General features: G+C 36.7%; 1 protein-coding gene across 12 annotated transcripts in view; it reads right to left on the reverse strand.

Annotated features, from left to right (window-relative positions):
* The window catches only part of KIAA1109 (KIAA1109 ortholog), a 206,367-nt gene that overhangs the window by 67,313 nt on the left and 125,211 nt on the right, over positions 1-13,843 (reverse strand). For 11 of the 12 annotated variants that reach the window (XM_032224446.1, XM_032224439.1, XM_032224444.1 and 8 more), the window contains exons 47-52: positions 10,075-10,320; positions 9,384-9,477; positions 7,544-7,594; positions 4,740-4,946; positions 4,318-4,556; positions 1,661-1,905 (exon numbers count right to left, since the gene is read on the reverse strand). In XM_032224446.1, the coding sequence (XP_032080337.1) occupies positions 1,661-1,905; positions 4,318-4,556; positions 4,740-4,946; positions 7,544-7,594; positions 9,384-9,477; positions 10,075-10,320 (1,082 nt within the window). The remainder of the gene's footprint in view (positions 1-1,660; positions 1,906-4,317; positions 4,557-4,739; positions 4,947-7,543; positions 7,595-9,383; positions 9,478-10,074; positions 10,321-13,843) is intronic. The other variant, XM_032224441.1, reaches the window with a different exon arrangement.

Raw genomic sequence — 13,843 nt, forward strand, 5'->3', positions numbered from 1 at the left:
TGATCTGTAATTTTGACTTTGTAAAATAATTCAAATTAAGAATTATGTTGGATGTTGAAAAAGGAAAATTTTATTTGAAGTTGTGTTGACTGCTGTATCTATTTACCGTATTTTTCGGAGTATAAGACGCACCTTTTTCCCTCAAAAAAGAGGCTGAAAATCTGGGGGCGTCTTATACACTGAATTCAGCATTTTTTGCCTCCCAAAACCCCGCCCCCTTCACCAAAATGGCCATGCATAGCCTCTAGGAAGCTTTGAGAGGAAAAAATGGCCCTTTTTTGCTCAATTTTACCCCCCCACCAGCTCCCAGGAGCACTCTATAAGCTTCCTAAAGGCTACCCATGCCCCCCCTTTTTTTTTTACAAAAATGGGCCCGTTTTTGTGAAAAACAGGCTGTTTTTTTGCTCGTTTTTGCCCCCCCCCCCCGAGCACTCTGCAAGCTCCCTAAAGGCTATTCGTGCCTTTTGGGGGCGGGGGAACTGGGCTCGTTTTCGTGAAAAATGAGCTGTTTTGGGGAGGTTTGCAGAGAGCAATACCTTTTTATTTTCCTCTTCAAAACCTTGCTGTGTCTTATACTCCGGTGCATCTTATACTCCGAAAAATATGGTAATGTTATTTGCAGACATATAGGAATGATTTAACACTGTTATCTACCAGGGTGTTATTTTTCAACATCCTTATCTCATTTATGGACACAGTATTTCCTCAAAGTCTCCCACTGAAGTACTAATCAGGCTCAATCTTATTCGTTTTACCAGCCTAGTGATACTATAGTGGTACTCAACCAGGTGGTACTGTATGCTGAGACTAAAAAGGACTCAAAAGATACAATTTGAGTCTTTTTTGGACTATAACAACTGGCTAATTATAAAATAGTATTTGTTTATAACAACTGGGTACTTACAAAATAGAGGGAGAAAACTATGAATCAACCATTGTGAGGATTATAACATAAAAGATAAATTTTGTCAAATTAAAAATATGTATAAGAAGCCAATTAAAAAAAAATTGTAAGTTCGTAACTGCTTCTGGACTTCAAAATGGAAGGTTTTGATGGTTAGATTGACTTAGTTATATAAATAGTCTGAATTAATTAGAAATGTAAAACAAAAGGAAAAGATACTATATTCCCCTGCACTGAAAAGTCAGCCGTTACTGCTTTTCATTCTTCTTTCTTTACTTTTGCACCTTTTCTTTTTCTTTTGCCTTTCTTGCCTTTTGTTTTTATTTGTATTTTATCTTATAATAAACTTAAATTAAAATTAAAAAATGAGATAACACAGACACAGTCCTTGACAATTTTTTTAGTGATTGTTCAGTTACAATGGAACTGAAGTGAGTTATGACCATTTTTCACACTTTCAACCCCTGCAGCATCCCTATGGTCACGTGATCAAAATTCAGGCAGTCCGCAACAGGTTCATATTTATGTCCCGGGGTTATGTGATCACCTTTTGCAACCTTCTGACGAGCAAAGTCAATGGGAAAAGCAGATTCACTTAATAACTGTTACTAATTTAAACAACTGCAATGATGTGCTTAACAACTGTGGCGAGAAAGGTTGTAAAATGAGGCAAAATCTTGCTTAGCAACAGAAATGTTGGGTTCAATTGTGGGTATACGTCAAGGACTATCTGTAAAGACAAACTGTAATACAAACCTCAGCCACACAACGCAAATAGTTTCCCTGGAGATAATAACCCTGCTTAGCTGGCAGTTCATCTATACTCCATATTTGATCTGAGTAAGTATCATGTTCCTCCATAACATATTTGCCTGACATTGTCACAGGAGGGAGGTTGAGACTAGCTGAAGGAGGTATGGTAGACATATCAGTGGCAGACACTTTGGAAGTGAATCGTAACTTGTGATTTGGAAGTTCAAATGTGAATCTTGTTTGTGCACCTGGGAAAGGAAAAATAGTGTGATAATCTCTTATAAGTACAGTGATTACAGAAATAATTTCCCACTGCTGGTTTACTTTCTAAGTACAGTAAACTACTTCCAAATGCACATGGATTCATATTTTCAAACCCCAGATACTTTATACAACTGCATGAAGACTATGTAGCCATTGTACATTTTTGGGTGAGGGGCAGAGGTGGTATTCAGCAGTTCTGGAGAACCGGTAGCAGAAATTTTGAGTAGTTCCAAGAACTGGTAAATACCACCTCTGACTGGCCCCGACCCCATCTATTCTCTGCCTCCCGAATCCCAGCTGATCAGGAGGGAATGGGGATTTTGCAGTAACCTTTCCCTGGAGTGGGGTGGGAATGGAGATTTTACAGTATCCTTCCCCTGTCACGCCCACCAAGCCATGCCACGCCCACCAACAACACCCACAGAATTGGTCGTAAAAAAAAAATAGAATCCCATCACTGGTGAGGGTTACCCTAAAATTCAGAAGAGCTGGTGTGTTTAGTATGTTTCTGCAGCCCTTTAATTCAAATGAAAAAGGTGCAATACAAGACACAGGGGAATAAACATTACATCTGCCTTCAAGTCTTGCAGCAAGCATACCTACCATGTTTCTCCGAAAATACGACCTGTCCTGAAACTAACACCTTGCCACATTTTTCACATGGGCAAAAATATAAGCCCACTCCCGAAAATAAGCCTCCTGGACAACCCCCCCCTCCAGCCAGGCAGAGCACCGCTCACCGACCTAGTGGGATCCCGAAGGCGCCAAGCCACAGGAACCAGGGGAGGAGGCGCTCACATTGCTTGGCGCTTTCGGGATACTGCTAGGTTGGGGAGTGGCATTCTGCCTGGCTGGAGGGGAGAGTTGCCGGGCGGCTGCTGCCTTGCAAGCGGGCACCTGAAGAGCTGGGCACAGCCTCAGGGGCGAAGCAGCCATGAGATGACCATGCTCACAAGCAGCCGCCCGGCAAACCCCCTCTCGAGCCGGGCAGAGCGCCATTCACTGAACTAGGGGGTATCCCTAAGGCGCCAAGCCATGTGGCGCTCTGCCCGCCCCCCCAGCTCCTGCAGCTTGGCACATTAGAGATAACCCCTAGGTCAGTACATTGAGCTCTGCCCAGCTGGAGAGGGGGGGTTTGTGTGAGTGCCTGTTCCACCCCCAGCAAGCATGCCTCCCAGCTTCACCATGACCTGGCCCAGCTCTCCCTGCAGGGCACTGCTGCCACGCTCCGAGCATAACTTCTTCTCCAGCTTCCAAACTCCAAAACTCGGCTGCCGAGTCTTTCAGCAGCAGCCGCTCCAGGAGTGCGCTCTATGGTTGTGGGCTGGCTGCTGGAAGACTCTCTGTCCAACAGCCAGCCCACAACCATAGAGCACACTCCTAGAGTGGCTGCTGCTGGAAGACTCTGCAGCCGAGTTTTGGAGTTTGGAAGCCAGAGAAGAAGTTATGCTCGGAACGCCGCGGTGGCGCCCTGGCCCTACAGGGAGAGTTGGGCCAGGGCATGGTGAGGCTGTGAGGCATGCTTGCTGGGGGCGGAACAGGTGCTCGTGCACCCCCCCTCTCCAGCTGGGCAGAGCTACATGCACTGACCTAGGGGATATCCCAAATGTGCCAAGCCATGGGAGCTGGGGAGCGGGCAGAATTCCACGTGGCTTGGTGCCTTAGGGATACCCCCTAGGTCAGTGAATGGCGCTCTGTCCGGCTGGAGAGGGCGTTTGCCGGGCAGCTGCTCGGGAGCATGGTCACCTCATGGCTGCTTCGCCCCTGAGGCTGTGCCCGGCTCTTTGGGAGCCAGCTCGCATGGCAACAGCTGCCCGGCAAGCCCAAAACAATAAGCCCTCCCCCTATAATAAGCCCAAATCCATATTTCGTGGGGCAAAATAAAATAAGACCTTGCCTTTTTTTTCGAGAAAACACAGTAGTTTGGGGATTTACAGAGGGCAGCCCTTGATCCCGGAAAATCCAAACACTACTTCAAGGGGTTACTGAAAGATGCTATTTTCTTACCCCTGGAGTATCTTCTCCCTTCAATTAAAAATGCTGCACAATCCAAATTTTTAATGTTTTAACAATATTTTCCATTCTAATTTCTGCATCGTAAAATTTGTAGTCAATCTCATAAGAGGAACAGGATCCAAAGAACTACAATAACTGACTAGTTTTAAATACATGAATTTGCTTATCAATTATTATTAGAATTCGGAACTGAGGAGCCTCAGAAGTTTACAATCAGGCATGAAACAGGGAGACAAAATTCCTTTATTAAATGCAGAAAAAATAACAGAAATGCCCCCTGAAGGAATTGTACAAATCTTAGTGGCATGTATTAGAATTTTAGTTGAATGGAATTATGACTGTTACTTTAAGATGCCTCATATAATAATAAAATCCATTACCTGTCATTCCGTGACTTCGCATTCTTCCCATTTTGTACTCCGCTTTCAACGAAGGCAAAAGTGCTGCCCCAATAGCAATTCCATCAATCATGGCACTGAATTTAAGAACTATCGGCTTCTTTTCCAAACCTTCTGGCAATTGCGGAAATTCATTTGTTTCCACCGGTGTCTGGTTTACACTTGTAGGTGTTTTTTCTGCAGGTAGTGGGGTTGCAATATCTTCTTTGAGAGGTTGTGAACTATTTATACAAAAGGAACATACAATTATCATATGTTCTAAACAGTGTAATACTGTTTTGGTCAAAGAACTGTAGTTAGTTATATAATGAGCTAGGCTTCCACATGAGGACTGTACCAATTATAATACCTCTAGGCGACAGAATGTAAGCTTACTAAATAATACTAAACAAATAAATACTCACACTGAAGATGGTTGTCTGATGAGATCTGATATTTGTTTTGAAAGCTGATGGGAACTGCGAACCATCATGCCGTGAAGAGTAGCTGGATGCTGAGGAATGTTGATGCTGATAGCACCTACTTTGAAGATGGCAGCATTGTTTGTTTTCACTCCTCTTTGGGCACTATAAAGAGCTTGTGATTTGGCAATACTACATTTCACCACAGTTCTAAAAAGAAAATACATGTTTAGCTTCTTCAAAAACATTTAAAATATGTTTAGTGGTCTTAGTTAATCATTTTGTACTATCAAATAATATTAGCAATCTATGGCCAATGTTCAGCTGAGCCTAATTAGTACATTATTCTTAATTGATTATAGGGAGGCATTTGATTGTCTGAGCACATCAAGCTGTAATCTACAGACTGGACCAGACCTGGGCATTCTATGGCCCAGGGGCTAAATCTGGCCCTTTGGCTGTCTGGCCCCTAGCAGCAGCCCTATTAGTTTGGCCCTCTGCAACAGTCCCATTTCCCATGTAGCCACTTGGGAAAATTAATTGCCCACCCCTGGTCTGGTCAGAACATGGCAAAACAGATTGGCTTCAGATTGGCAAAGGAATTAAACAAGGGTGTATAATCACTCTTTAGTTATTTAATCTATGTGCTGAATATACATAGATTAAGGCAATCTGGATCAGTGAATATAGTTTTGGAGGAAGAAACATCAATAACCCATGCTATGTTGGTGACTCTTTCTGCAAGGTCTAGTAATAAAGCCAAGCAGTGTGAGAAAAATGGAATTAACAATAAATATAAAGAAGTCCAAACTAATGAAACATTAAAATTGATAATAAAGATATCTAGTAGATACCATCTGCCTTTTAGGATCAACCATCAATAGTAAAAGAATATCCCATAAATTAGCATTTGGAACAGCAGCCATGAAGGCTTGGAAAATATATTCAAATGTGCCTATATCTACAAATATCAGAATAGTGCAAGCAATTTTATTCCCTGTGATATTCTTTGGAAGCAAAAGTTGGACTTTGAAGAACCAGAAGGCAAAGAGTAATCATGTGATCATCCAAAAAAACAAATAAATGGACCTTCAAACAAATCAATCCAATTTATCATAAGGCACAAATAATGAGGCTCAAATTATCATACTTTGGATGCATTATGTAAAAAATCAGTATTCTAGAAAAAGTTCTCATGCTGGGACAATGGAAGGAAAAAGATGATGATGCCAGTAGTGAGATGGATTAATTCAGTTAAAGTGGTGATGGGTGTACTATTAGAAGAACTGAAAGACCAGATTAGGGATACACTATCATGGAGAAAATCAATTTATGTTATTATGAGTCAATGAGATTTGATAGCATATAATTAATCAAAACATTATTTGATTAATTATATGCTATCAAATCTCATTGACTAGTCAAAGCTCTCAATAACATATGCATCTTATTTAGGTGTCCTGACCTTGTCACACAATTATTAGTTAGGATTAGACCTCTGTTTCCTCCTATCCCATTCGAGTAAGAAGTATCAGGCTATGCCTGTGATTTCAACCTATGGCGCGTTTGCCACAGGTGGCACGTAGAGCACTCTCTGTGGGCACATGTGCTGTCGCCAGCTACTCTTCTGGTTTCCGACATGCGCGCCAGCCAGCTGGTCTTCCCAGGCGCCTGAAAACAGCCCAAATATTATCCAAAAAACAGGCCATTTTTGGGCCGTTTTCAGATCATTTTCAGGCCAGTTTGGGGGTTGTTTTCAGTTCATTTTCAGATCATTTTTCAGGCCCTTTTCAGGCTGTTTTTGGGGTCAAAATGGTCTGAAAACGGCCTAAACAATATCCTGAAAACGGCCCCAAAACCAGGCAAAAGGAGCCATGAGCACGCCAGCCAGCTGGTCTTCAGGTTTTTGGCACTCCGGCATATGCACGCGCACACATGCACGCACGTACTGGTTTGGGCACTCTGTGCTGAAAAGGTTCGCCATCACTGGGTTATGCAATGATAATATCTGTTTAGAACCTGTGATATCAGGAGCACAGCTGTGTGCATGAAAATATTATAAAGTAAATGCTTTCATTGTATACAGAAAAGCTCCTTTAGATGAGACATTCCATGCACACTTTTGTGATGGGATTTATATCAAATGTTTCTGTGATGTGTAATAATTTTTGTTGTAACATCTTAACAATGTTTAACATAACAATACTATAGTGTAACAATAGGACGGTCTTTGTTAATCAATGCAAGGTCAGAACTATCATCCTTTTATTATCCTCACAGAATAAAGTCAGTATTCTCAATATTCTCATAATGCCAATGAGTGACATTAGAAAAGTTACAAATTTTTTTAAAAAATTACTTTAAAAATATGAACGAGTCTGCAAAGTGTCAGTTTAGTGCAGTGTTAAATGTAAGAGGCTAGAAAGCATGGGAACATGATTTCTAGTCTTGCCTTAAGCACAAAGCCAGTTGGGCCAGTCAATCATTCTCAATTTTAGGAAAGAGGCAATGGCACTTCTGAAATCTTGCCAGGAAAACTACAGACTTGGCCAGGCAGTTACCAAGATCAACACTAGCCAGAAGGCACCAAAAGAATCCCCAAGCCCCATTCTGTCAATAAATCAAAAGCATAAAACACATGGTTCAAAACTTCTAATATATGCTGATTCAAATTTCATATTGTATTTGTACTGTATTTCATAATAAAACTAGTTAAGTATACAGAAAAATGCATCTTAACTATACTATGCACATCTTCAACTATACTACATTCTATCTGAAAGTCATTTAAAGACAACATGACATACAGAAATTCCTGTTTGGCTGTGCTTGTTGGTGATGTAGGAAAATCCTCCAGCCTACATGTGAAGATTGGATGAAAGCAAAAACAAAACAAAGCAAATTAAGGAATAAAAAGTCATGCAGAAGAGTTAGTCAGATATTGTTAATTCAAAATACGTTCTAATACTTGAAAAATTATCATATAAGCAGTGACAACTGGTGATTTCAATACTGCAAAGAATAATAAGCAAGCCATTCATTTCAGTATGTTTATGCTCCAAAAGTGTATGCATGGAAAATTTATATAAGATCAATAACTGGATAAATTTAATCAGATAAGAACCTCTTTCACCTACTGGATCATACACTGAAACTCTTAGGACAGATGTAAATTTATAAGTAGTCTTGTAACTAATTCTTATTTTTATAGCATTCTTATTACTGTAATTAAGCATTTATACAAACATTAAAACATCTGGCTATCTTTTGAAGTAATATATAATTGATAAGTTTTATTTAAGTTGGTTAAATGCAAATGTATCCAGAAAAGGATTTTAAAGAATTAATAGATTCTCATTATCTTTGATATGAAAATATATAGCACCTGAGAAAAACTGATCCCAAAATTAGTTCTTCCCATATTCTCTTAATCTTAATATATTTTACAGAAAAAAAAACCCATTATCTACAGTCATGTGAAAAAGAAAGTATACCCATTCTCCATTTTGGCTTTCTATTCATCTGAGGTTGTATTTACTTACTTTTAATAACTGTAAAGGAGCAGATGGTTTTTTACTATGGCCTGATTTGTAAAACCACCGAATTAAAAAAGGGTATACTTTCTTTTTTCACGTGACTGCAGATAGATTTAATGAAATATGTGAAAGTGAACTATCCAACATACTCATAGTGTCCTGACGTTGCTATTCTATTTAAAGTGTTTAAGTATAAAATTGTAACAACCAGACATTTTCAAGTATGTAAGAAGGAGAAAATGAAATATATATACTGTATATCAGCAAAATTTTCAAGGACTAAAATGCACAAAAAGGGAAACAATTGTTTTAACATCAGATAAACCTTATCAAAGTTAAATGCTTAGTTCCCAAGCAACACACTATTTTAAAGCTTTCTAAAAATATAACTACTTCAATTAAGAATACTGTTTTTTTTAAAAAAAAAACCTTTTCTAGGAAATCCAACACATAATTCAGTGAATTTGTCAAAAAATAATCCAGTGAAAGTGTGATTATATTAAGAAAATAACATTTTGTTTTTTAATTATTCTTGCCAAAAATTCCATAACTATAAATAACTATAATGTTCAATAATGGCAGCATCATCAGGAAAAAAATGGTAGCATGATCATGAGAAACAGAAAAATATGACATAAAAATAGTAATAGATTGATTGTAATTGTTATAGTTAGGTTAAATACATCTAATTGCTAGGGACAGAAAAAAGACTAAAAGACAATATATTAGAAACATCAAATTAAAACGTGGCAGGATTAACATAGTTTAGTGATTTAATTAAAATCTTGTATCAAAATGGTCCTTGAATTTTTACCTAGTTCCTGCTTTGTACCACCTGTTCGGGAAAATCTTGCACTCCAGCTATCATATAAATATTAATGACTATTTGATTCATTATAATGATTATTATTAACTTCTTTAGTTAACTCTAAAAGTCAAATAAATGGCATTCTGTTTCACTTTTGCCATTGTTTGTTTTGCCTAAATACAGTAGTCCTTAAGAAAATTAAATTCAGTTAAATTACTAGAAACATTGAACCTAATCTTTATACTGGGCATAACTTCTGTCTTTATGAATAACAATTCAAATATCATTTTTATTTGAACTCACTGGATATTTGGTGTGATCCCTTCCAGGAGAACAATATTAACACCACCTATATGAGCAGTAGCACTTGTCTCCGTCATCTTTTGGTGAAGTACATCTTTAATAGGAAAAAAATATATTTAAACTAAAATGAAAAATTATTTATTTTTTACATTCACACATAATTCTTATTAGAAATACAACAGGCAAAATATAAGACCCTTATAACAATAAATGTTTGGAGAAAGTAGACCATATGGACATTTTTAGTAACAAATTTTGAAGTTAGAACATTTTAATATAATTTGGGCCAGGCAACTAACATACTTTTTCATTTTCTTGTGGTTTTGCAAAACACTATTATAGTTATACCCTTCATTTAACTTAAAGTGATCCATAATACCAACTCATTATATTCCCCAAATAAGCCAATGAGGTAAGGTAGCTAAGATTCGTATTAGTCAAGGTAAGCTTCATATAAGTAAATAAGACTATGAACTCAAATCTCACCAGTTTTAATGTGAGATTCCAGCAATATCCTAATTACTTTTACATTAAAATACACTAAACAGAATCATATTTTCATTATTTCAATAAGAGAAACATTTTTTCCAAAAGCAGTCTGGCTCATACTCTTGTATTATATATTTTATTCTATATCCCGCTTCTCATTTTTATTAAGTCAAAACAAATGTATTCAATTAAAATCTTCTACCTTTCATTTTTTCTTTGAGTGTAAAGCTACCATGGATTCTCTTCAGTTCCGATTCCATTGTTAGCCCACCAATATCTGCTTCAAGATGTGTGCGATTTACCATGCCAATTCCAAAGATTATTAAGGTCACATGCTGAGGTTCAGTTGTGACCAAACTGCGTTTTCTCTGAGGCCTGGTCAAGCTGTTGCTATCTTGTTCATTTTCAAATGCAACTTTGCATGCAGGTTCTGTAGGGCTCCGAATTCCTAAAAGACATGGAAATAAACCAAGAGATATTGATATAATTTATTCAAAAATTACTTAATAAAAATATGCCCATCAAGTGCACACCCTGTCCCGCTTGTGTGCATGACCCCTGCATGTGCCCCGCCCCCGCATATGCATGCATCTCCTGCATGCACCCCGCCCCCTTCAAATGGAAGGCAGAGACCCAAAAACCAACTGCCTGGCAGAAGATGTGCGAACGTGCATGGCAGAGCTGAGGCGACACCGCGTGTGCCACCTTTGGCACGCATGCCATAAGTTCGCCATCAAGGACATTAAATTCATTAATGAATACTAATTTTCATTAATGAATTTAATGAAAATTAGTATTCTTCAAAATATTCAAAACATCATTTCAATTAAAATCTAGAATTACTATTAAGGGTTGCCAATAAATGTAATTTAACAATGAATGAGAACTGTTTCTGATTAATCATAATTAAAATTTAAATAAGCTAATAGAACAATAAATAATTAATTAGAACAATTAATTGGAAATTGAAATAGTTGTAATGTGGGATCTGTAACTACCTAAGTACAAGAGCGAGCTATTTTGATGCAGTAAATACAGGCCACTGTAACTACAGTTTAGAAATTAGGTGATATGAATTTTAGTCCTGCTCTAGACACTGAAGCCAACAGGCTGAGCCAATTACTCTATTTCAGCCTGAGGAAGAAGACAATGGAAAGTTACTTCTGAAAATGTTGCCAAGTAAGCTGCATAGACATGATCATCCAGGAGTCAAGATTGATTCAGAGCCACTGAAACAATTGTTTACATATGAACTCACATTTGTGAACATAAAATAATAGATATAAATAATGGGATTGAGAATTTTCTTAATGCCTTCATTCTTTTTATTTGTGTGTAAACAAAAATTTTAATCAAGTCAACTACAAAATTATATTAGCTAGTCAAGAATTGGATTTTGATATGAATATTGTTGTGATGCTCAAAAGCAGCGCTATCAAAAACTACCATTCCTATACATAGGATTTTGATCTTAATGAGTTTTCTAAGTGATATAAATTTTAACTTTCTAAATGTGGCAACAATGCACGGTAAATCCAATTATCATTCCTTGTATGAAAAATCATAAAACTTATAACCAGAGTTTCTTTTATTAAAGCGGTTTTGATCCTGTGTCAAAAAAGTACTTATGTCTCATTCATCTAGATATCAGGTCTTCACATTTTATATGTTGTTTTTCATTTAAATTACTCTAACTTTATCAGGATTTATTCTTTTCCTATTATTTAAGTTACAACTTTTCCGCATTATTGAAAACAATCAGGTATGAAACAGTAATATTTGCTCTTTTTTTGTAAAATGTTTTTTATTTTTCCTTTCAAATTCATTCTTAGATATACATTCTTATAATTGTTATTTAACATGTCAATTCATATCATTTTTCTGCCTGTATATTTAGTTTGATATTTTCTTATTCCCCCTATATTAATCATGTGTCCCCCTATATTAATCATGTGTCATCTGAGATACTTATTTCATGTTTTGTTCCTTTTTCTTTCTATGTATTATCTTTTTTCAAGCCACTCAAAATCGCGCCCTGTAGCACACTGATTCCTCCTTGTCCTTTATTATCAATGTCAACCTATTCATTTCTGCACAGTCTAATAGCTTCTTTATTACCTCCCCTTCTGATAGTATTTTATCTGCTTTCCAGTTTTGTGCAAATACAATTCTAACTGCTGTTATTATTTGTACAATCAAATATGAATCTTCTTTACTGTATTTCTCTGGTAGAATACCCAATAAAAATATCTCTGGCTTAAACTCTATGGGTTTATGTAACATTTTCACTAACCATATTTGTATTTTAACCCAATAGCTTTTTGCATCGCTACACATCCACCATATATGATAAAACATTCCTGGCAATTGGTGACATTTCCAACATTAAGCTGATTTAGCCTTAAACATTTTTGCTAATCTTTCAGGTGTCATGTGCCATCTATAAAACATTTTATATAAATTGTCTTTATATGCTGTCGCCATTGTCAGATTATAATTCCTTTCCTATAGTTGTTGCCATTTTTCTAGTTCTATTGTATATCCAAAGTTTTTTGCCCATCTTATCATTGTTTCTTTAACTTCTTCTTCTAGGTATATTCTAAGTAGATAATTGTACAATTTTGTAACCATTTTTTCATCTGTTCCCATGAGTATCCTATCTAATTCTGACTTTTCCATATTAAAATCATACTCTAACATCTTTCTCATATCTTGTTTGTATTTGCATTTGTTTAAACCATCCTATATATAAGAGAGCCGAGGTGGCGCAGTGGTTAGGGTGCAGTACTGCAGGCCACTTCAGCTGACTGTTATCTGCAGTTCAGCGGTTCAAATCTCACTGGCTCAAGGTTGACTCACCCTTCCATCCTTCCGAGGTGGGTGAAATGAGGACCCAGACTGTGGGGGCAATATGCTGACTCTGTAAACCGCTTAGAGAGGGCTGAAAGCCCTATGAAGCGGTATATAAGTCTAACTGCTATTGCTATTGCTATATCAATCCCTTGTTCTTCTAATTCTTTCTTCTGTTTTAGTTCTCTCTTCGCTGTTAATATATCTTTGTACCTAATAACCTTTTTCATACTACTAATATTCGGATGTGTCAAAGCCTCTACCGTTGAAAGCCACACTGATACTTCCATATAATGCTTTTCTTTTACATACTGCATTTCTTACATAGTGTCTCTGAAAATAACTATGTATTCTATTTTTCCCATACCACAAAAATGTGTGCCAATCCAGTTGCATATTGTGTCCCTTCAAGGATAGTAACCTTGTATTTCTTAGTAATATCAATTCTTTTATCCATGTTAGAGCTGCTGCTTGATAGTATAATTCCCAATTTAGTACACCAAATCCACCTCTAATCCTAGAATCTTGTAGCATACTTATATTAATTTTTGCTTTCTTTCCTTGCCAAATATATATTTCTATTATTTTATTTAGTTTTTTGAAGTACTTTTTTCCAGTTTTATTGGTATTGTTTGGGAAAAAATAATGTTCTTGGTAATATATTCATCTTAATTACCGCTATTCTACCCATTAGTGATAGCTGTAAGTTTTTCCATTTTTCTATATCCATTTCAATTTGATTCTTAGTTTATAATAATTATCTTCCTTAATAGTTACACATCTCGAGGTCAATTGTATTCCCAAATATTCCACTTTTTTTACTTTTTGAATATCTAATTTCTCCATTATTTCTCTTTTCTGTTTTTCTGTTATATTTTTCACTAAAATTTTTGTTTTATCTTCTATTTGTTCTAGTAGTTTTGGACCTGTTTCTATTGGATCTTCAATAATAAATACCAAGTCATCTGCAAATGCTTGCAATTTATATTCTTCCTTTTTAACTTTCATTCCTTTTATATCTTTATCTTGTCTTATCTTTCTGTTCAAAACTTCTAGTATCAATATGAATAATAGTGGAGATAGCGAGCACCCTTGCCTGGTCCCTTTTCTAATCGGCACTT

This window comes from Thamnophis elegans, chromosome 9 (assembly GCF_009769535.1).
Source record: "Thamnophis elegans isolate rThaEle1 chromosome 9, rThaEle1.pri, whole genome shotgun sequence".
Taxonomy (NCBI): Eukaryota; Metazoa; Chordata; class Lepidosauria; order Squamata; family Colubridae; genus Thamnophis; species Thamnophis elegans.